Here is a 24,487-nt window from a genome sequence, read left to right as displayed (position 1 = left end):
TAGCTTTCTGGTTTGAAGTCCATCACTGACTAATGTTAAAAGTAACTATCAAAATGAAACAAAAGCAAAATGTCACAGCTTCTCTTTCCTTGAGCTGTCCCTATTTTGAAGAGGGGGACACAGAGACATAATCCAGTACCAGTGCAAATTGGACCCACACTTCTAAAGTGAGTTCAAAATAATGAGACATAAAAAAGCACTCTTCTCTTTTGTATGTAACCAGAGGAGCAAGGCAACCTCTGGACATTCAGATATTAGCTGAAATGGAAAAGATCATTGGCTTCTCTGAGATGGCTCCAATAAATCTACTAAGAAACTGGAGTAAGAGAAGGAGTAGCACCTCTACTGCTGATTCTTTCTTCCAGCCAGACTCAATACTTGGAAGAATCACTGGCATAACGATTGGTAGTTTGCTTAATGTTACTTTCACTCAGTGTTTGTCTTTAATTCCCTCATCCACACCAGTATTTAATTGCCTATTTTACATTTTCATTATACAATACAAGTTTAAGCAAACAGGATCTCTTTTCTATCTCCGGAAGCAATAACAGAACGAATTACAGCCCGAGTTATTTCTTTAAAAGGTCTTTTCAGTTGTATAAAAACTCAGAAAACAAAAAGCTATAATGTTCTATATAGAGTTTCCTAACAGTGCCAAAAACATTTTTAAATCATTGAGCTATGCTATTTTGTGAGGAAATACTTGTTGAAGGAGTGAGACTGCAGGAAGAATCTGTGTTGTTTGTTTTCTGAGTGGGAGGAGGTTCAGAGATTGCGCAAGGGAAAAATTCTATATTTTTAGAGTAGTCAATGTATTTATTCCTAAACTTCTGCCACAAAAGGGGTTTAAGGCAACTGAAAAGATTTAATAAACACTGATTTTTAAAAATTATTTCACAAACGAGATGTGGAAAGCGTACAACCTGCTTTCTGGTTTTTTTTTTTTGTTTTTGTTTTTAACAAATAAGAACTTCATAGTGGAAGCGATTCCTGCAATAGTCTTCGTTTGCTGGTGCCCACAGACTCAATTGGTTTTCAAGTTTTTGAAATCCGGGTTTTTTCTTAAAATCCATACTGTGCCCATTTATTTTGAAATCGAACGAAACCAGTCTCTCCTAGGCACAGGAGACCCTCTGGACGTGCCCGCGGCCTTCGCAGAGCCCCTGCGCAGAGCCCCTGCGCAGAGCCCCGACCCCGTTCCCCCGGCGCAAAGACGTAGCGGGTGCTGGAAAGTTACTCGGCCTTCACCGGGAGATGCTCGGGCTCCGCCGTCCGAGACACTGGGAGTGTTAAACCCCAGGGTTCCCGTCATTGGAGCTGTGAGCAGGGAGCACTGGTTTGGGGCAGCGCCCTCGCCAGACAAATGGGACTGGATCTGCGGCTTTGTAGCTCAGAGCCAGGGTAATATTTCAAAAGCGAGCAATAAAAGTCCTGGGCGACTCAAGCACTCCCCTGGCTGGTTGGAAAAGAGATCTGAAGCTTTTTATTGTGCTCTGAATAGCCCTGCAAACGGTAAACTAGCGAGCGCTTTAGCCCTCTTCTACCTTCCTTTAGGGGTCATGTCCCTCTGTTAATATGTAGATTTCACTGACTCCAGACTGCCTGTAATTCGGGGAACAGCCGTAATTCGATTACAAGAAAAGGTCAGCCTGCCTCCTCGCTGGCCTCTTGGCCTGGCGAGTAAGACAGAATTCCTCTTTCTCACAGGAGGGATCTCGGCTCACCCGCGTCCTCCACGGCAGAGGAGAAGCTTAAGGACCCACCCGGCCACGTGGAGAAAGCGCAGTTCCGGCGCCCTCTAAGCCCCAGGTCTAATCCCTACCGCCGCTCCGCGCTTCGTCACGTAGACCGCAGGTCAGCGCCGGCCGCATTTAACCCCAGAATTGGCCCCATCTCCATCCGCCTCTGCCCCCCAAGTCATCACCAAGGAAAAAGTTACTCAGCGAATACAAACGTGGTGGTGATTTTTGCTCCTGTTACACCTTAGCATTGTCAGAGCAAACCTGATCTCCCGGTACAACTGTAAAGATCTGGGGGAGAAGGCCGCTGGAAAGATCTGATTTACAACCGCTCTGTAGATAAACGTTAAGGTCTGAAAACAAAATTAAAAGATGACATCATGTCTTGGCTCAGCAATCCTCAAGCAGTTTAAGTTAGAAACTTCTCAATAGCCATCGCAACCCCTAAGAGGCAAATACTTAGCACACACCAAGTCACCTAGTGGTACTCAAATTTTCCTTTTTTTTCTTTTCCTGTACATATGGACCCCCTAGAAAAACTGCCACTCATCTCCCCCTAGAGCCCGAGAGGCTAGGACAGGTATCTAACACACATAAGCTAACAGCTTTCTACCAATTTCCATACTAATTACAGTTTCAAGGTGAAACCACACAAGGTTACGACAGTTTTAAAATTCTTGCAAACTATAAACTGTCGGCTTCTCCAATCTGAGTACATAGCACAGGTTCCAACTCTTTAAGAAAGCCGGGGTTTGACCACTTGCCCTCACCATCCTCCACCGTGGAATATGACTTCCAGGCTGGAGGTTGTAAACAAGTCACAGAGGTAACACCTGGTCTCTTCTGCCTAGTCCTCCAACCAACCGATACCTCACCTCCCTGGGCAGGCATGCAAGTGTGCAGGCACAGGCGCACAGGCGCACGCACGCGCGCGCACACACACACACACACACACACACAGCCTCTGTATTGGCCTGAATTGTATAGCAGAGGGGGCAAGAATTAGAGTGAATCCACTACCACATGCTCAGCCCCAGATCAATTAATAAGTATGAAACCAGTCAAACCATACCCCAAATGGCTTTACGACTTAATTCCACATCTTTCTCTACTTTATGAATTGGACCAAGTTGTACTTTGTATTCACTGAGGTGCTATCACTAAACTTAACAAGAATCTCAGCCTAGAATTTAAGTTGGCATCAGAACAAAAAGAGAAGCTTTTCTTCTCTGTTAAAGGAGGGTATAGTCTGACCAAACACCTACTGGTGAAAACATAAAAATCAGTTAAACTGGGCACATGTAGACCAATTAAGCTAAATGCCCAAATTTGGAAAATAGCTAATCAAAAAGTTATTGATAGCTTTAATAAATGTATTTCTCTTGTTTTCCCAGCACATTTACAGGTTATGGTTGAACTGTGGACTTTTCAAACATGGAAAAAGAGACAGGAACAAGCACAAGGAGTTCTCAAAGTATGATAGGAAAAACGTACCTGAGTCTTAAAATCCAATCATCTGATTACATTTTCAAAATAGGCTTTGGAGGCTAAATGACTTATTTTGGTGGAAAGCTGGACTGTTGAAGGATAGAGATGAATATTTTTCACCTCTAAAAGATAACTCAATGAATAGCACCTTATAATCATCAAAATCTCTTTACCACACATTTTCAAAGAAGCCACAGTGAATAAAACATTAGTCTGAGATTTACACTATATTCACTGTTAGGTATCATGTATTGTAATGTGTTCACTATGTGATTGAAAAAGAAATGTAAACTCAGCGGAATGAAAAAGATAGACTTGGCTTTAATTGAAAAAGACAAACTAAGTGAATAATGAGTATATAAAAACTAGCCTATGCCACTTTTATCACCCATATATGACACTTAATCTTAAATTTATGAGAGACAACTGAACTGTGTTTCAAATCACCAGAGGCTTTTCCCACTCTGATGTTTCTGTCTTCTTTCTAGTAATACTTTAATGCTGATAAAGTACAGCTAAGCTCATTAGGAAATTTTTATATACTTCTCTCTTTTAGAATATTTAGATTTCTTTTTTAAAAGGAAACCAGTGATAATTTGGATTGGGTAACTATAAAATTGTGCATACTAGCATATTATCAAGAGCTTTATTTAGTAATCTGAGATGAAAATACTTTAAAAGGAATGTCATGAAAAAAAAACAAGACAGCCAAAGATCCTCTCCCAAGAAAAAACAGAATATTGTATGCTTAACATAGGCAAATCATTTTCCTAACATCACATCTTAAGTCATCTATGTTATTTGACCCATACAAGAAACTATAACTTTCTAGTCCCTTGATTTACAAACATATATTCCTATTGCTAGAAGAGAAAAATCTTAGAGGTGTCATGGACTGATTTCACTGCAAGATCAAAGGTTCTCATATCAACTTTAAACTCATTAGTTATGACTGCCAAAATGGGGCAGGCTTGTTCTTGCTCTATAGGAAAATCCAGGTGCTAAAGAAGTAGGTGACTATTGCTGACTCAGTAGGTGGCACTCTTCCCTTTATATACTCAGCCAATGCCCCAGAAGGAAGTTATGGGACACTAGATACACCATAAATGATTCTCATAAGAAAAATAAAACCGAAATGTTGACCAAACTATAAATGGAACTTTGGAAGGGTCGAAATCAAACCACACTATTCTCAGCATTGAAAAAAATTCGACCTCTATCTCAACTGAATTCCGTTCTTTACCTAGTGTCCCTAAAGGGATTATCAATTATGTGTGAAGGTTTTTAATGTCCTGGAAATCCTCAATAGAGGAAAATGCAATATTTCTAATCAAGACTGCCAAGTGAACAAAATCTCAGGGGCACTTTGCACACACCACTGTGTTTATTGTTTGTTTGGTTTGGGTTTGATTTTTCAGAGTATACAAACAACCATCATTTTCTTCAACATTGGTTTCATTTTCTAACTCAATAAAAAGAAACTAACATTTTCTTACAGCTTTCCTTTTTAAATATTGTTGTCCTAAAACAAATGAATGAGAATATCTAACTGCAAACCACCAAGAGTCCAGTATTCAAAGGGCGATTAAACAAATCAAGGGGATTGGGGGTGGGGGGTGGCGAGCAGTGGTTCTAATTCCTCTCACTTTCTTGCCTGCCTGGAGGAAAAACTCACATAAATCAAGATTATTCTTGCTGTTCATCCTAGTCAAAATATTTGGATGTGGGAGAAGATTAAATGGACAAGATTTGGGATAATCCTTTGATTCTAATTATCCCAGCTAAACCTGTTCTTCCATTGTGGTGAAAAAAAATTAAAGGTTGCCTGGAGTGCATACGGCAGTTCCCAATTTACTTTTAACAACAAAAATCTGTAAACCTTTTTCTATTCACGGGACAAGAAAATAATTCAACACTTTTATAAAAAGTATAGGCTATCAATATTTAATATACTGATTCCACAGAAATAAAAATAACTAATGGTCAAACTATATAGCCACTTTTTCAAGAGCATCATTAAATGTGAGGTAAGAATGATAACCTCTATGGATTTTTGCATTTCTAAAGAATTTTTTTTAAAGGGAAGGAATCAGAAGGAGGGGGGAACAAATATCGAAAAGGAAGCCTAAAACAGATATAATCAGAGGAAAAAATAAAGAGAATAATAAATTGATAAGAATACATTTGAGCACCTACCTCTATCAAGCAGCTGAAACGTCAAACATTTAACACATATGGCATAATGATTTGGATAAAGGGAACATGGAACGCAATGGGAAATGTTCAAAACATCTTTTTTAATAGGCGTTATCTTTTGACTTTATATTCTTTTCTTCTGAAGGGATTTTAATGCCTGAAAAGTTTAGTTCCTTATCTTCTGTACCCTGGAATTCTAGCATAGCGCCATGCATTCTAAGAGTGCTCAACTGTTAGCTACAACCACCACTGCCAATATCTCCTTCTTACTTTCAAAGAAAGAACTAGGTAAGCCAGCAATATCTTTAAAATTCAAACCAATGTCAACTCTTCCTCTATAGTTTTAATAATTTTAAATCTAACCATGTCCTATTGCCCAAACACTTGAATGATGCAAATGGTCATGCACAATCCAACAGAATTTTTTGGATAAAAAAATGTGAAAAAAAAAAATTGCTCAGAGCACTTATTCTTGAAACCTTTCCTACCTCAAAAAAAGATTTTAATTAAAGTCAACCATAAAATGTTAACCATTTTCTTTGAATGATTAGTTTAAAAAGAAAACTGAAAAACACTGGTTCACTTGTTTCATTTCTTTACAATTTATATCATATATATTTCCTCACAGCCATACCTCTTGAAAATATCCTCTGAAAATAAAGTATAAGTCAAATTTGTGATCAACAAAATTTTAGTGTTTTATTATTTGTTTTTAATACTTCATGTGTTTTAATATGTGATTTGTTTTAAAAGTGTGAAATACTGTGCTCGCTTCGGCAGCACATATACTAAAAAAGTGTGAAATACTGAAAATGTCAATAAAATGATTTTTAAAACGCTGATTTCAGACATTATGTAGGTATTATTATCTGATTATCTGATTAAAGAGAGAGATGGCTAAAGTATATAGGAAGTTAGCAATGGCAGATAATTTAAATATTATTTAATTCTGAGCTTTCAATTAAATTACGTAAATAAGGGCTACATGAAATATTTGTAATCTATGGGGATCAGAGAATAAAGAGTCCCATAACCCATATACCATACTATCTGCAAATGTATGACTATGGATCCAGACAGCAAACTGTCTACTGTGCAGCTGTCAAGCTTCAAAAGCATGTACCCAGAGGTTACCCAGTTTACTTCCTAAACTCAAAAATTCACACCTAGAATATCCTGAAAATGGTGACATCTATTTTTAGAGTTATGATAAACAGTTCTCTGACCTGGTGACTAAAATAATATTCTAAGCAGGGAATTCCAGCATAGTAACAACAAAAATGTTAACTGCAGTAAAACAAAATCAGCATCCACTTGAAACTCGCATAGAATGGAATAAAAGCTGCCTTAACTCAGCCCCTACAGTTCTTTCAATATTTCCCTTAGTGGTACCCATTAATGACAACAAGCATTTCTTAGAGTAAAACACTGTCCCACCACAAATGCATTCACCACACTGCAATCATGTTCACATAAACATGTCTGCATTCATACACTATTGGTTTTATTTTCTCTATCATATTCAAGATGCTAACCACCAAAATAGTGTAACAGCATATAAGATTTGGTCTCACAGTGCTCTAACAGTAACTTACTACTTATAATGTCACATTTTAAACACTGCTTTAAGAGTTAAAATAAGCAAATTGTAACACAGGCATCTAAGAGAAACTCTTTTAATCCACTTATTCATGACCAATATTGAAGGATACTAAAGAAACAACTAAAGAAAAGTAAAAATTTTTAATCAAAATTCAGAATTCTGATGTACACATGACAAAGTGAATAATGGGAAGAATTCCAGAGCAGCAGGATAGGTAAGATTTGTGCTACCCTAAAACAGATGTATTGTCTTTTCTACCTTGTGCAGAAATACAAATTTTTTAACAGCCCTTAGTGAAAATACACATCTCCATATCAAGTATATTAATGAACTAGCAGTGGATTCATAACAGCCTTGAAGAATGCATCTTTAATTCCTAAGTTCCTATAAATGGTAATTTTAAACTGAAAAGGGGAAGATGAGGGTGCAAAGATGAAGTACTGTACTTTAATCGTGTGACACAGGAAGTTGGACTTTAACACATCCTTCCTTTTTTGTTTTAACATGTTACTCAGGCTGAAGACAAGTGGCTATTTGAGAGTCAGGTTCTCTTCGAAGGTCTCAAATATGGGTGGACTGAATGTTGAAGAAAAATGGGAGTTTTAGAAATGACAAACCCTTTGGTCTCTTTGATCTCTCTCTCTCTCTCTTTCTCTCCTTCTCTCTCTCTTTGCTCTCTCTCTCTCTCTCTCTGATCTCTCTCTCTCTCTCTCTCCCTCTCTCTCTCTCTCTCACACACACACACACACACACAGCGTCTTCACGACGTATACAGAATTGTCCTGATCGCGTTAGTGTAGCCGACAAGAAGGTCCCCACCATCCTCGCACCAAATTTCAACACACACGCCCACTCCCATTCTCAGACCCCACTTCCCCACTCCCAGTCCCGCTCCCACTGGGCAGGAGGCGTGGGGAGAGCGGAGAAGGAAGGGAGAGACTCCGAACGCTTCTGTCCCCACCGGCTCGCCGTCCCCGCGCCCCCGCCCCCGCCGCGTTACCCGCCCCCTTCCCGCTTTTTACCTGCCAACAGGTTCCTAATCTCCTCGGGGAGGGGGTAGGGAGAGGAGGTGCTACTGGGGTTGGGCATGTTAGGGAGCGCGGGGCGTGCGGGGAAAGGACCTGCGCTGAAAGGGAACTCGACCGGCTGGGGTTGCGGCTGCGACTTGGGCTAGGGGTCCCGGTGAGGACAGCGGGGCTACGAGTCCGGACACTGCCAGGCCGACGCTCACAACAAGGAAGTCACTGAAGCCCCAGCCAAGGCTGCTGGACTCTCGGCCCAGCCCCGCCCGGCAATTCGGGGCGGGGCAGTGGGCGGGGAGGAGGCCCGAAGGGCCAGAGGGGCCTTTACTGCGCATGTGTAACCCTCGGTTTTCCTCGCCTACGAAAAAGAGCCCCTGGGCAGGCCACACCCACCCCTACGTAAGGGCGCGGGAGGTGGAGCGGCTGGTGGGAAGGGAGTGGAGTGCGGCTGCATCACCTGATCCGGCGCCTGAGGTGCCTTTCGGCCATTTTTGTCACTGGTACCCCCGCAACTGCTGACCATTTCTCCACGGTCCCGGAAAACAAGGTATCCGTAGTGCCTCCAGGTTTTCCGATCGAGAGACTTCCTGGACCTTAATCAGCCCCGCCAAGGTGTAACACCTCGCCCAGTACCCCACATGGAATTTTCGACCGCCCTAAACTATTATGGCCTTCTTTGTCCGATTGCATGATGGCAACAAAGTCCCATCTTCAGCCAGTCCTCCTTCAGAAGCCAGTCTGGAGCTGCTCCAGAGAGCGCTCTGATTGGCTCTTACACTACTTTTCTACCTAATTTAGATTTTTGGGGTGACTGATTTCCCCCACTACGAAGAGCAGGGAGGTCTAGTTACAAACACAAAGCTAAATAGACACAGATACCACTGTCTACCTATAAGCATCAAAAAGAAAATTGCTGGTGATTAGTAGAATGGAATTATAAAATCTGTTCACTCCAACCTGATCGTTTAATCAATACATACTTATTGTCTCCTATCTCCAAATCTTCTTACAGGTTTTCTCTAAAAGATACGTTCTGGTGCTTTTAAAGGTGTGTGTGTGTGTGAAAGAAAATAAGTAAATAAATAAACACTTTTTTTTCTTCAGATAAGAACCGCCATGGCAAAGGTCTTTCCTAGATGCCACTACTGTATTTTGAAGATTGTATTGCAGCTCCAATAACAATGGAAATTGTTTATTCCTCTACCCTCCAACTCTCACTAGATCAATGCTCCTTAAACTTTAGTTTGCTAGAATCACATTGAGAACCTATTGACAATGCAGATTCTAAAGTCCCACTCCCAGAAATTCTGATTCTGTCTGTTTAGGATAGGACTTTACTGATTGCATTTTAAACAAGCCCCATAGGTGATTCCTTCTTGCTCCTGTAGGGCACAAAATTTGTCGTAAGTTTCATCCCCACCTGGAACCCAAAACATGACACAGAGCAATGGCTCCATTAATATTTCACACCAAAAAATCTTAGACAGTATTAGTAAAAAATTAAGTAGTCAAATACAAGTCATTTTTGTATAATTCTCTGAGAAATACACCAAATACTAATTGTAAAAGGAAAAATTAGAACATTTTGGAGTTCTCTCAAAACAAAACAAAAAAGACAAAAACTTTACAATTGAAGTAAAATGTGCAAAATAACAAAAAAGACACCCCAAAACAAACCTATTCCCTAAAATGGAATCTGAAATTCCTACTCAGATTTAGAACTGTGATCAATTATAGAAAAATTGCTGAAAATCAGAATGCTTTTTGGTGGAGGCAAAAGTGAATAAAGAGTCATTTTACAAGGTAAGTCCTCCAACTTCAAAGAATTGAGAATTATTATTCTTAAACTACAAAATTATCTTCTTAAAGAAGGAAGAAACTATTTTATGGACATACTATATTAGTGAGGATTCTTCCTCCCTTTACAGCTATCACATACAATTCTTCATCTTGTCACACTTTTTATTAAGCCAGGCCTCCAAATGTTCCTATCCTTTGTTTCTTTCTGATAGAACTGACCATATTTTTAAAAATTCTTACGTCTCATTTATTTATTTACACTCCACTCATTCCACAAAGGAACTGAGGTGATTTACTCTTGTATGAAATAGACAGCTTTCTGCAGTGGATCAAATGGACACTGTCTCCACTGTTCATTATGACAAGTCATTCTTGTTATTGAGAGACAGGAAACTATTAGGATTGCCTTAAAATATATAGCATCTAGTAGTCCAAATAAAAAAGGCAATAACAGGGCTTCCCTGGTGGCGCAGTGGTTGAGAGTCCATCTGCCGATGCAGGGGACACGGGTTCGTGCCCCGATCCGGGAAGATCCCACATGCCGCGGAGCGGCTGGGCCCGTGAGCCATGGCTGCTGAGCCTGCGTGTCCGGAGCCTGTGCTCTGCAATGGGAGAGGACACAACAGTGAGAGGCCCGCGTACCGCAAAAAAAAAAAAGGCAATAACAAAATGGACTCTTTGTATGAAACACATTTCCCCTATTTAGGAAACCATTCTCAGACACAGGTTCATGATGGATTTACTTGGGCAATGCTTTGTATACTCTATCATTTTTACTGTTTATTGTTAAAGTTACTGAAATTGATTATAAGACACAAAGAGAAATAGAGGCTAGAAGAAATATATTCTTATTTCTCATTTCCAAATGTTTCCATAACAAAAAGTAGGAAGGAAATCAAATCATACCTTACATTTTAAACTAGTCATATTAGGTAAAAAGGAATAATCAATGACACTTTAAATCTCAACCTGAGAGAGATAGCAGCTTCCCTACCATTATGCACAGACTGGATTCTGGAAAAATCTCATGATTTGACTTCTCAAAAGTAAATCCTTTAGTTCAAAGCAGATGTGTGTGTGTGAACATGTGTATTTCCTTATTACTAAAGCTAACCTCCTTTCCTTACATCTTTCAAATTTAGCTTAGCTGAATAAGTATTTGCCCACAGGCTTAGTTTTAAAAGAATCTGAACACTGAAGAAAAAACAAGACAGTGAGCTAAAACAATTTACTTTTCTCTACCTCTCTTATCTTTATTTGGCTTTCATAGGCATGTGGAAGAAAGATTATATTTATACTTAGGCACTGTATTAGTTATCTGTTGCTACATAACAAAACTTAGCTTAAAACAAACATTTAGTATCTCACACAGTTTCTGATGGTCAGAAATCCATGATCAGTTAAGCTGGATGGCTCTGGCTCAGAGTCTCTCAGGTTACAGTCAAGCTATAGGCTGGGTTGCAGTCATCTAAAGACTCAACCATAGCTAGAGGATCAGCTTTGAAGAACGTTCACCCACAGTACTGTTGGCTGGAGCTCTCCATCCCCTTTGCTGTTGGCAAAAGGCATCAGTTCCTCACTACATGGACTTTGCAGGGCTGCTTGAGTGTCTTCTTAACATGGCAAGAGCAAGTGATCTAAAAGGTATCCAAAACCAAGACAGAAGCTGCAATGTCTTTATGACTTAATATCAGAAGAGGCATAATTTACTAATGTCATATTCTATTGGTCACACAAACCAGGCCTGGTATATAGAGGGAAGGGACTGCATAAGGCTGTGAACACCAGGAGGTAAGAATCACTGGAGCCATACTGGAAGCTGGCTATCATAGTCAGCCCTTTGGTTCCCAATGATTCACATCTATCCCAGTGCAAAATACACCCATCCCCTCCCAAAGCTATGTGCAAGGTCTCATCCCATTATGGCATCAGCTCAAAGTCCAGAGTCTCATCATCTAAATCAAGTCCAAGTGTGGATGATGCTTCTTAAATAAAGCTCCTCGAGTACAGTTCTCTCAATCTAAAGACATATCAAGTAAAAAGACAAGTTATCTGCTCCCCATATAACATTACAACAGTGGGACAGGCATAGGATAACCACTATAGACATTCCTGTTCAGAGAGGACAGGAACAATAAGAAGTATACAGAGATTACTGATTCATAGCAATTCTGAAATCCAGCTGGGAAAATGTCGCAGGTTCTTTGATTAGGACAAAATTATACTCCCACCTGGAATAACTTCTCCACAGATCTCAATTCTGCACTCTGAGTCATCCTTCCTTTTCTGTGAAAGGTAGTCTATGTTTTCATTTGAATTGTTTTTTGGGTTTTTTTGCGGTACACGGGCCTCTCACTGCTGTGGCCTCTCCCGTTGCAGAGTACAGTCTCCGGATGTGCAGGCTCAGCGGCCATGGCTCACGGGCCCAGCCGCTCAGCTGCGTGTGGGATCCTCCCAGACCAGGGCACGAACTCGCGTCCCCTGCATCGGCAGGTGGACTCCCAACCACTGCGCCACCAGGGAAGGCCATCATTTGAATAGTTTTCTTGACCTGCTTCCTGCCAATGGCCTTAGGGGATCAGAAGACCTCTTTTCATTTTGTACTGTCACTATCCCAGTTTCTATCAGGGTTCAATCAGAGAAGCAAAACCACTAGAATGGAAATAGAGATAGATAGATAATATAAAGGAATTTGTTACAGCGATTTGACCCTACACAATTGTGGAAGGTGGTTCAACTGTCTCTGTAAGGCTGTTATCTTTGCATCTGATGTTGGAGCTTGAAGTCCAACAGAGCAGAGTCAGGAAGGGAAGATGAAGGAGATTTATGACAAGCTGGAATGCAGAAGCATAGCTCATGAGGACAACATAAAACCCAAATTAGCTCTTGCTGCCTCTGACCTTGGTAGTACTTACGCCCTGCAGAAGCTGGGGTCCTTCATTGCAGGGTTAAACACACACTGGACTCATGATTCAGAGACCTGAAAGGAGGATCTAGCAAAAGATGGAGCAGTTGCAGGTCTGGCTGCTGCCTCAAGCCAATGAAGTGAGCCAGAAGATAAGCAACAATATATGTGAGCTACAAAATGACTGCTGCTTCACTTCTGCAAATCTCACACAAGAATCTCTTTTGTGCCCACCCTAACCGGAAATAGAAAAAGGAATTCCAGGAAATATAGGTTGACAGATTGCAAAGCCACCAAGCATACACTTGTATTATAAGAGTGGATTAGATAAAGGAAGCAGTTGAAATTTTGTATTTATTTTGCAGCCTAATACATTTTTAAAACTTTTAAAACCTATTATGTCCTAAATTTAAGTCATCTAGTAAGAGCTCTTTTCAAAGTTTTTAGAAATGAAGACGTGTTTTTACTTTCTAAATTTTTATCCCTTTCTTCATTTGAATATTCTAGGACTGGTAGGTATGAGTTTATCATTGTGTGGCAGTCAGCAGGAAAAAAATCATATTCTCACTGGAATTCTGGAATGTGAAGTCATTTACCCTTAAAAGATGTGGGGACTTCCCTGGCAGTCCAGTGGTTGAAGCTCTGCGCTTCCACTGCAGGGGGCACGGGTTCTATCCCTGGTCAGGGAACTAAGATCCTGCAAGCCGCGCAGCTCGGCCAAAAATAAAATAAAATATTTTTTTAAAAAAAGATGTGATACAGAACCCAACCTGTATCAACAGGTTCTTGTAGATATGGCTCACTAACCTGTCTTTTGAGTTTTTAGGTCATAGTTACTAATCCTATTAGTATAATTTATGAATTTAGTGAGATAAGGAAACTTATTCTCTTTTGCTTTCCATCTCATTTGCATACACACAAACATATACTCAGGCATTTTGCTGCTCCAGTCAATCATTTTAAAATAAGAATAATAAGAATTCAATGTAGACTGGATTTGAGCTCTTAACAAAATGCTGTATATCTTTAGGGTTCTACAAATTAGGAATAAGGTAAGAGATCTGTCCATCACATTTTGGGCTTGTCAGAAGCTACTGGATTCTTTGCCCAGGTAACAGCTCTCTTCTCGATTTAACTGAAATTGGTTCCCCTATCCAGATTCTCAATACTCAGAGACTTTACCATTGTAAGGTCAGCCCTGATAATCTGACTCTGATCTTATATCCCAGTTCTAGTAACTGAGTTTCTCCTGCCTGGGTTCTGAGACCAAGCCTTTTACCTTGCCTACTTTTAGTAAAGGGACATGTTTGTTTTGATTCCTTCTAGCCTTCTTGGACTATGGCTTCTGCCTTACTCTTGTAGTGTTGATTTATAGGCTGGTATTATATTCTAGGTGGATCTCCAGAGAAGAGATGGACCCAAATCCGTCTTGCCTTCTACTTATCAGGCTTGATCCTCAGAGTATGGGCACTAGGAACATGCCAAGAAAATGCTCATTTTTTTTACTATATAAAATTGAAAACAGACCCTCTTCTCTCCTCTTTTACTCCTCTGTGGTTTGGTACAGTTACTCTGTGAGCAGGTACATAAAAAAGACAAGAACTTTTGATTCTCCCCCTTAATTCTCGTCATCAGAATCTCTACTTTCTACTCAGAGGCCCGAGTGAGTGACCTTGAAAATTCTATTTTATGCTTGGCTAATAATAGACTTAGGGAGAGTTATCCTCATGCTTAACCTGAGAGATAATAATGCAAAGTCACTGGTGTAATTTAAGCATCCCCAGTTCACCCTATTCCCCCAGATGATCCTGACCTACACTTCCTGAAATTGTACTAATTAGAGACTTGGGAGAGTGGACAGATGACTCTTTCCCTTTGCACCTCAGTCTAGATTAGTTTGAGGAGTCAGGTCTTGTATAATACCTGGATTAAGCACAATGTGGTTTTGGATGAATGATAACTGAGACAGTATTTTAGAATTTAAAATATCCTGAGAGAGGGCAGGCTGCATGGACCTACCAAGGAATGGTTTTGGGACTAGCCATGTAAAGCAAGCAAGGTGTTCACGGGCATATTTCACACTGTGTTCCCTCCAGTTTCTTTAGGGTACCTCTGGTCCCCACAACAGCCTTACCAACATTTACTGAGAAGATAGTCTTCTAGAAGGCTGAAACTGAAGAGCATAACTGCCTTATTATTTAAACTTTGATGGACTCACATTTGAGCTCTGATTGAACTAATCCGAGTTCAATCATTGACTCCACATGAACTATTTACTCAATTTTCCCTACCCTTACCTATAATAATTATTTTTGTTACAGGAATTTATTTTATTTTTGTTATGTTATTGTACTTATTAAAAACATGACTTTAGATGAAGCATAATTTTCTAATACATTTCTAGACATCATTTTATAGCTAAGTTGGCAGAGATTTTAGAACATTAAACAATTAGAAATTGGTGTAGGTTTCTTTCTATATGTAAAGATTCAGAGTGTCTCGAGCCTTTATTGTGCTCGGAGTCCTTCCGCTTATTATAGTACATCTATTCTCACTAGGCAATTTTAAAATACCAAGCTGTCTTCAGCAACAGAATTCAGTGGGTTTGTGCCTGATACATTCATGAGGGGCTTTGATGGATTTGGTAACCATAACAGCTGTTAACATTAAGCTGCCATTTAATTTTTTTCAGTGACTTTCAAAGTTGTCAATATTAAACAGTGTTTTGCAAATGATTACTTTAAGACCGATAAGAATAAAATTAAATAAAATTTAAAAGGCTCAAACAAATTCTCCCTTTTTTCTATAGTGTCCCTCTACTAGCAAACAAATAAAAAAATTTTTACAGAATTTTAAGCACTACCTTATATAGTTTCCAAGAATTTGCTTGTATATTACTATACTCAGATATTCTTCCATTCCTTTCCCACCTTCCCCCCCCCATTTAATTTTTGTCCTTTTTTCATATATCTCAGCTTTGGTTGAAAAAAAAAACTGACCTGGAAAACTACTGGGTAGATCCACATAAGTATAAATGACCTTCACTATAGTGACAAAAAATTAAGTATATTTGTCCTTATTCTCCTACAATCAGGTAAGGCTTGCAGAGTTTTGCTGTTGTTGTTGTTTTAATTTTTCCAACTTTAATGAGATATAATTGACATATAACATTGGATAGGTTTAAAATGTATATATGTATACATACATGTACATATGTATATAATGTAAAATAGTTACCACAATAAGATTAGTTAACATCAAGGCATGTGCTTCTTAATAATCTAGGCACACCAAAAAAGCAATTATTTATCTATCAGTGAAATAACCATAGGTGGAGAATAAGAACAGGAAAGAGGAAAATCCAAGATCTCTACTGTATCAGTTAGCTATTGCCACAAAAATGAAGCATAAACTCTCTCAAAATTCACTGACTTAACAATAATTCTCAGAGATCTGTGGGGTGGCCAATGATCAGATGAAGGTTAACTAATCCAGGCTGGGCTCAGCTAGGACTATTCAGCTCTACTCCACTTGACTCTGACTTGGGCATGTTCTTGTCACGGCAATGACAGAGGTGCAAGAGAGCATGCCCAGTCCCATTAGCACTTTTCAAGCCTTTGATTGCATCAAAACTGCTAAGATCTCATTGGCCAAAGCAAGTAACATGGTCAATCCCAGAGCCAAGGCGTGGGGAAATACTCCTTAAGCAAAAGAGGACAATGCAAAATTACTGCAAAGGATATGGATGTATAGTCCTATTTCTGGGGAAGAACGAAGAGTTGGAAGAGTAATTCAGTCTACCACAATGCAGTAGGCCAAATAATGGCTGTCCCCCAAAGATGTCCACATCCTAATCCTCAGAACCTGTAAATATGTTACCTTACATGGCAAAAGGTATTTTGTATAGGTGAATAAATTAAAGATCTTGAAATAGGGAGATTATCCTGGACTATCCAGGTGGACCCAATATAATCTCAAGAGTCCTAATAAAAGGGAGGTAGGAGGGTCAGAGTAAGAGAAAGAAATGTGATGACAGAAGCATAGAGATTTTAAGATGCTTTGAAGATAGAGGGAGAGGCCACAAACAAGGAATGCAGGTGGCCTCTAGAAGCTAGAATAGGCAAGGAAAAGGATTCTCCCCTGGAGCCTCTAGCCTTCATTTTAGCCTAGTGAAAGTCATTTCGGACTTCTGACTTCCAGAACTGTAAGATAATACATTTGTCTTATTTCAAGCCCCAAAGTTTGTGGTAATTTGTTACAGCAGCAATTGGAAACTAATATACACCTACAAAATCTATTATCTGAATAAGAGATTTCTAAATAATCAATAGAACCAGCATACGTAATCTTACTACCAACTAAATATCATTTTAGTAAATAAAGCTATTTGTAGAAAATACATGAATGCCTATGACTTTAGTCTCCTTATTGTTGTATATAACTGTTAAACAGTTCTTCATACATCAAAACACATATTCCTTCAACAAAAACTACTGAGACCATCATTCCTAAACTCCAGGCTTGAATAACGAATGCAGTTTGAAAACATCATATTTACAAAGGCAATAACTATGCCAGTCCAGCCTTGATGAACCTCCCTGAGTTTCTTTCCAACTTCAAATTCATGCCAGTCTGCCTTCCAACCTGCTTTTTATATCTCACCATCCACTCACTAAACTTTTTCCAATGCAGTACTCATATTCATTCTCTTACTGAGACTCTGAGGTCAGAGGGCACTATTTCATTTATTATTGGTCTAGAAATCTCTAAAGTTCTCCCTGATTGCCAAAATGGTTTCATTTTTTCCTTATTTATACTTAGAATAAAATTTCTGTAGGTGAGGTTTCAACTTCATTGTCCAAGATGGCATCATCTATGTTCCCGGCAGGAAGATGGAGGAGTGTCAAAGGAGAATGACAAAAGGCACGTACTAGCCTTTTCTTTAGGAAGGTTCTCAAGCTGCCACAGGACAGTTCCATCTACATCTCACTGGCCAGAACTTAGTTACATGGCGACACTAGCTCAAAGGGGTCTGGAAAGTATTTATTCAGGGTGACCTCATGCTCAGCTCAGAATTCTGTTAGTCTGGAAGTAGCTATGAGGAAATAACTAGCAGTCTGCCACAGATGTTGCCTATGTTTCTTTTTGCTGAATAACAGCAGAACAAAGTCTACATCAGCACTAAGCTTTGAAATCCTAGAAAATACATTTTTCAAAAAAAAACTTTTAGGGAATAGCTCTACTTTCTGTTTGACACATGCTGCTAGCACCTTTGCTCATCTCCCCTGATTGAATGTTCTTGCGTGTTAAAGTCTAGTACCTTGTTTCTCCATTTGGTTTGATAAAACCTTTCTTCACAAATTTAGTTGTGGCATTTTCTGAACTTGAAAGATTAGCAATCTGTTTCAAGCTCCAGATAATGGGAAAGTTAATCTACACCTGTTTTTTTTTTTCCATATTTGCCAGGAGGCTCAGAAATGGGTTGCCAATATTTTTAAAAACTAAATAGTAATTGTTACTATTGCATTTTCTTAGAGGGGCTTAGGTGTAGAATCCACTCTCTGTTAGCTAAAAGCAGAGCATTAGCTGATCAACTGACTAACCAAAGCAAATGTATTAATCATAAATTTAACTGCAATTGAATGGAACCTTCACATTTACTTTGCATTTTGAATGTATTATGCAAAATGATTGGATGAAAGTGCTTGTTTATAAAAAAATACTCTAAAGCTGGTCCTTTCTTGGGTTGGTTTTAATTTTTTCTTTTTTTTCCCTCTCCCCCTCAAGATTTTCCAAAAATTCCTGTAATAGCAGATACTTTCAGAAGGTTATTTATCACTGCACTAATGAAGATTTGGAAGTAGTTTTTGCTCTGATTCTCCTTGTTGCTCTCCCTGACATTAGCAGTTAGAGTGCAACTTGAAGAAATCTGAGAAGGAAAGACACAGACATTTGAGAATTTCTTAAAAGTGTTTTAGGCTGACCAGAAGCATTTTTATTTGAACTTTCATATCCTATGCTCAGAATACAGAATATGATAGTCTATGTTGAAGCTGTTATCATGGGACACTGAGCCATTAATATGTTACCATTCTAAAATAAAAATTAATACTGAAATATGTAACTGGTTGGTCTCCAACTGCTCTAAGGAATAAAGACAAACTTTAATGATTCACTTCCCTTTAAGAATTCCTTCTTTAAAAATAGCACAGTATTCTTTATTTTAAATTATTTAGTTAAAAATGATAATGTAGCACATTCTCATGCAAAAAAAAAGTATCAAACTGGTATAAAGTGAAAAGTAAAAGTGCCTTTCCCTTTCCCTAATATTATTACTCTGAATTTTAATAGGGATTTCCAAAATGCGTTCTAAAAGGTTTGTACTAATTTACATTCCAGTATTCCTTAAACATAGTTATAACCAAATATACTTAATAACTCTTTGTTCATTTGCTCAGAGCCTTTCCATATTTACTGGTTATTAATCTAATTTACTTTCACAGCCTTCCTCTGAGATCAAGATATTAATCTTCCAATTTTATAAATCAAAAAACAAAAATAGGGGCTTCCCTGGTGGCGCAGTGGTTGAGAGTCCGCCTGACGATGCAGGGGACACGGGTTCATGCCCGGGTCCGGGAAGATCCCACATGCCGCGGAGCGGCTGGGCCCGTGAGCCATGGCCGCTGGGCCTGCGCGTCCGGAGCCTGTGCTCCGCAACGGGAGAGGCCACAGCAGTGAGAGGTCCGCGTACCGCAAAGATAAAAATAAAAAAATAAAAAAACAAAAACAAAAATAAAGAGACTTTAAGTTGCTCAACAGTAACTCCGTGTTGTGCTATGAACTGAACTTAAACTTCCTACCTTGTGGTAACATTATCTAGCCACTGACTCTCAAGCTAATGGGGGAAGAAAATAAGTAAAGCCTATAGAAAATTATTTTTAAATGTTTGAATATTGAGAACCTGGTAAGCATCAAATATCAGCCAACTATTCTGGTCACCTAATTTTTTCCCTGACTTAGAGGAAAAGTTATATTTATGACCAATTTGGTATCCTTTCTATATATGTGTCTATTGGGACTCATTAGCCTACAGTTATGAAGACTAATAAAGGTATTCACTAATAAAAGGCATATCACACTGGAAAAAATGCAGTTCCTATATCTTAGAGATTCTAGGAAATGCTTTATCTTTAGTTTCACATCTCATCACAAAATCTCTGTGGTACCTGGGTAACCACTTTGTCTAGTTGTGCGTTATTACTTGAGAGACAAAAAAGCAACTGAGGTGCAGAGCAGTTCTGACTCTGGAAATCTCAGTCCTGAACTTAAGTGTGACAGTCACTCTATAGAGTATCCAAAAACTAGTTGAAGCTTATATGAGAATTAAAGTTACATCTCTGCTCTACCATAAAAATCTGATGGCCAGAACTGTCTCTCCTAATGTCCCTTAGGCTGTCAAATCAAATTGGACCCATAGTTCTCACTCAAGGGTTTTAAAAGAGGCTTCTTCCTGGCTGCTGTTACCACTTATTTTCACAGTTGGCCTTCACAAGAGTGACTTAGGACAGGAATTTATAGTACAGGGACACATTTGAGTAAGAAAAATGGATGTCCTCTTTGTTGAACTAAATAATAACCCTGTTCTAGTAACAGCTTTAGAGCTAGGTTGTCAGATTCCCATTAAATTTAATTTTCTAGGTCTAAACCTACAGGACTGGAATTGTCTTTATTCAACTGATGTTCATAGTTTTCTGCAAGGCTGTCTCTGGATGAGAAGTGAAAATGTTAGGTAAACATATCAAAGGCTAAAAATAAATCTGGTTATTTGGGGAATATTCAGGTAACAAAGTCAAATTCACTTTGAAACTGAAAGTTTGAGGTCATGTAGGCAAAACCTCTATATCCTATGAATATGTAAGTAACAAGAAAAAGACTGAATTTAGAGGCTGAGCTCTCATACCAATTTTGTTTACCCTGTGAAATTTTTCTCATTAACAGCTCTGTATTCTCCCATTTTGATGCCTCTCAATCCCCGTTATTAAATCCTAATGGTTTCTGATGGTTTCTGCAGAATTGGATTGGGCTGGATTCAAGGTATCTAATGCAGATTTGGCTTTTTTGTTTGTTTGTTTAATTGTACATTTGGATGAGAAGTAGCTTTCCTGGTAGAACTTGGAATAAAGTCATAATAGACTGATGTGTGGATGAGCAGATGGGAATCTGACTTTGTCCAGATGAGCTAAAAAATCAAAACAAAAAAAACCAAAACAGTACCCTGATATCTAGCCTCCATCTCTATTTTCAGCTTTAACCCTGTCCTGTATGGCTTTGGATAGAAACAGAGCAAGTCTGGAATTTCAGCTCTGTCAATTTATGGAGGAGCTTGGGCAAGCTATTTACCCTGAGTACCAGTTTACTTGTCTGAAAGATAAGAATGAGATGATTGTTGTAGGAATTACAGATTATATTTGTATGTCTGGCAGACAACAGGTATTCAGTACAGGTATACCTCACTTTATTGCACTTTGCTATATTGCACTTCACAGATAGTGGGTGTTTTACAAATTGAAGGTTTGTAGCAATCCTACGATGAGCGAGTCTGTCAGCACCGTTTTTCCAACTGCATTTGCTCACTTTGTGTCTCTGTATCACATTGTGGTAATTCTCACAATATTTCAAACCTTTTCTTTACTATTATATTTGTTATGGTGATCTGTGATCAGAGATCTTTGATGTTACTATTGCAAAAAGATTTCAACTTGCTGAAGGCTCAGATGATGGTTAACATTTTTTAGCAATAAAGTATTTTTAAATTAATGTATATACATTGGTTTTTAAGACATAATGATATTGCACACTTAATAGACTAGAGTATAATGTAAACATAACTTTTGTATGCCCTGGGGAACAAAAAAATTCATCTCACTCACTTTATCATGGTGGTCTGGAACCGAACCCGCAATATCTCCAAGGTATGCCTGTAAATAGTAACTGTGGAACTAGTCAGAAAATAATTAAACATTATCACGCTGCCAGCTGAGACGGGAGACATTTTTATCACCAGTCCCTCCTATTAAACTTTTAAAAGTGGTCTGGAACCACAGAAACATGCAGAACTAAAGTTCATAAGAAGAAGAAACTGGGAAGTTCATTCATCCATTCAACAAATATAAGCAAAGAAGAGGATGCAAAGATGTCAGTCTATAAGGCAAGTGGCACACAGACATCACCATATTCACAGTACAACAAGATATATGCCACATGATAAACTGAGTTAAAGTGCTATGGCTCTTTGATAAACGTAATACTTCTTCCAGCTCAATTATGAGAAAATAGTACAGGATTCCCTTGCTATGCAAGAGTAGGGTGTTCCTATGAAACCTTTCCTAAGCCACAGTTGTGTAAAGCAAAGAAGCAATTACCTTAGGACACATCTTGCTAATGGAGGCACAAAGTAAATTGAGATAAAGCACAGATGTTCACAGACACAGTTGAAAGCTATGGTGGCCTGATGCTGAGATGCTGAGTGTAGTTCCTGGGGAACTCTCACTGCCTGGGGTATGCACTGCCTCTATAACAGCTGACTACGAAACACATGCTTTAACACTATTTTTGCTTTTTGCTTATTTTTTGGTAAAAAGCAAAAATCCTCTTTGGATTTCTTTCAGTTAGCTAAAACAGGTACTAATGTAAGTCTTTCAAAAAAAACAGTGTGCCATAAAGTGAACTTTCAAAATGTAGGGGATACCTGTATATGTAAAAGTAAGCTTAAGCAGAGCGTTAATGGGTAAATGTGCAAAGTGTGTTTATGATATCATGACTAATTCAATTTGACTAAAGCATGGAGTGAATAAAAGAGGAAAGTGTGAGATAAGACTAAAAAAGTAGATTTGGACCATATACTGTACAGGCATTAGAAGACCAGGCAAAGGAATTTGAAATTTTTTTAGTAAAGGGATAATGTTACTTATATGATAATAGCTTTACTAAGAGACAGTTCATTTGGAAGCTCTGTGAAAGAGAGTGCAGGGAAGAAATACCAAACCCAGCTAGGAGACTCCACAATGACACAGGTGAAAGATTGTAATGTGCTGATTTAAGGTAGGAAGAGTGGAATAGAGGGAAAGGAGTGGATTCAAGAGTTGGGGCAACTAGAATGTACAAAGATTAGCAAACATGCTGTTAATTAGTAAAGAAAGGAGTGCAATATGGTACAGGTATTTCTCGTTCCTTATTTTTGTTATCACTGTAAAAATGTACGTTGTCTGATTCTGCCTTTATTTTCATTAAAATAATGACTATTTTTAGCTTTATGTTAAGTGCTTAATAAATGTGAGATGTTTATTATGATGACAATGATATGATAATGATTATCTCATTAGGAATTAAAATAAAACTTACTCTTGTGTTTGACTTCTCTGGTTTATTCTTCCTAAGAGTACTGGACTTCTTTCATTCCTAGAAGATGGTTCTCAGTCCTGGCTACTCATCAGAATCCCCTGAAGAACATTTTTGAAATTCTAATATCTGGACTCCAGCCCTGGACAAATGAATCAGAATCTCTGGGAACTGGACTCGGGCATCAGTATTTTCAATTTTAATCTCCCCAATGATTCCAATGTGCAGCTAAAGTTGACCTTGCACTCCTGATCTTAAACAAGATACACTGCAGTCTCGAAAAAAACCCACGTGCTCACATTGCTCTCTGTCCAGTCATTGTAAAGTTCATCGGGTGCACACACGGTGGTTCATTCCCAAGTCTCAACTACGGGGCAGTTCCCCAGAGTTCCTTGATGTTCAGTATTCCTTGCTGGCCTCTCCTCGCTCCACACCACTCCATCAAAGAAAAGTGAATAATCCCAGTTCCTATGGGAAGTACAGATATGAGAAAAATCAACCTGAAGTTAATGTAGACATCGCTGGTAGCAGAGAGCAAAGACAGAAAGAACATGGATCCTTGGTGAATTGAATTATTATATCAATCAGTCCAGAAGCTTAATCTACCACTGGACTTCGGGTTATATGAACCAAGAAATTTTACATATCATTTAAGCCACTTTGAGTTGGGGCTTCTGTTACAGGCAAGAGTATCATATGATATTATCAGCCCTTTATGCTCTTAAAATAAATGATTTTAGATCTTAACTGTTGATATCAGACTTCAGAAATGACAAAGTGCCAACCTGAAATATGACATCTTTTATAGGGTAGCCAGCAACAATATTCATGCCTTAGTGACGTACACACTTGGGCTGTAAGTACTGCACAGCTGTGAAAACCTGGACTTTGAAATCTGACACATTTTCCAGCTGTATCCTGACCATTTGTGTTCTTTTGTTTTAGCAGCATAAAGTACATCATGTGAAATTTCCTTATAGTGTTATTTCAATGAACTTTCAAAGAAGAAAATAATTCCAAATTCTAGGCTCTGAATATGCCCTTGAAATATTATCACACCTATAATACTACCAGAAACTACTTTTATCTATTAAACTTTATGTGTTGATAATACACTGAAAATCTATTTCTTCAAAAGATGCTTCTTATGATACAGAAGAGTGTGAAAAAAAGAGGGAAAATATATTTATATTTGCTTATATATACATCAGGAAACTCTGTAGGGAAGAAAAGTATGAACAATGATTCATTACAAGGGGAGTAGAGGGACTGGACAGATGAGAATGTTTGGGGGAGACATCGCTATATGTGTTTTTATACTCTTTGGTCTTTGAAA

At 38.7% G+C, this 24,487-nt stretch overlaps 1 protein-coding gene and 1 long non-coding RNA gene across 2 annotated transcripts in view; both read right to left on the bottom strand.

Moving 5' to 3' along the window:
- Positions 1-8,303, bottom strand: part of SKAP2 (src kinase associated phosphoprotein 2) — a 156,276-nt gene extending 147,973 nt beyond the window's left edge. The window contains exon 1 of the mRNA XM_030857396.3: positions 8,049-8,303. Coding sequence (XP_030713256.1) covers positions 8,049-8,115 — 67 coding nt within the window. The 5' untranslated portion in view covers positions 8,116-8,303. The remainder of the gene's footprint in view (positions 1-8,048) is intronic.
- A 3,166-nt stretch (positions 8,304-11,469) lies between these two features.
- LOC138842817 (uncharacterized) lies at positions 11,470-23,312 on the bottom strand. The gene is made up of 3 exons (XR_011377724.1): positions 23,155-23,312; positions 21,684-21,752; positions 11,470-11,485 (listed from the first exon to the last, which is right to left on the bottom strand). It is a non-coding gene; the product is annotated as an uncharacterized lncRNA (long non-coding RNA).
- Positions 23,313-24,487: the final 1,175 nt, after the last annotated feature.

The sequence above is a fragment of the Globicephala melas genome, chromosome 9 (genome assembly GCF_963455315.2).
Source record: "Globicephala melas chromosome 9, mGloMel1.2, whole genome shotgun sequence".
In the NCBI taxonomy this organism is placed as follows: Eukaryota; Metazoa; Chordata; class Mammalia; order Artiodactyla; family Delphinidae; genus Globicephala; species Globicephala melas.
The sequence above is the reverse complement of the archived record's forward strand: the minus strand, read 5'-3'. Positions and strand labels throughout refer to the sequence as shown.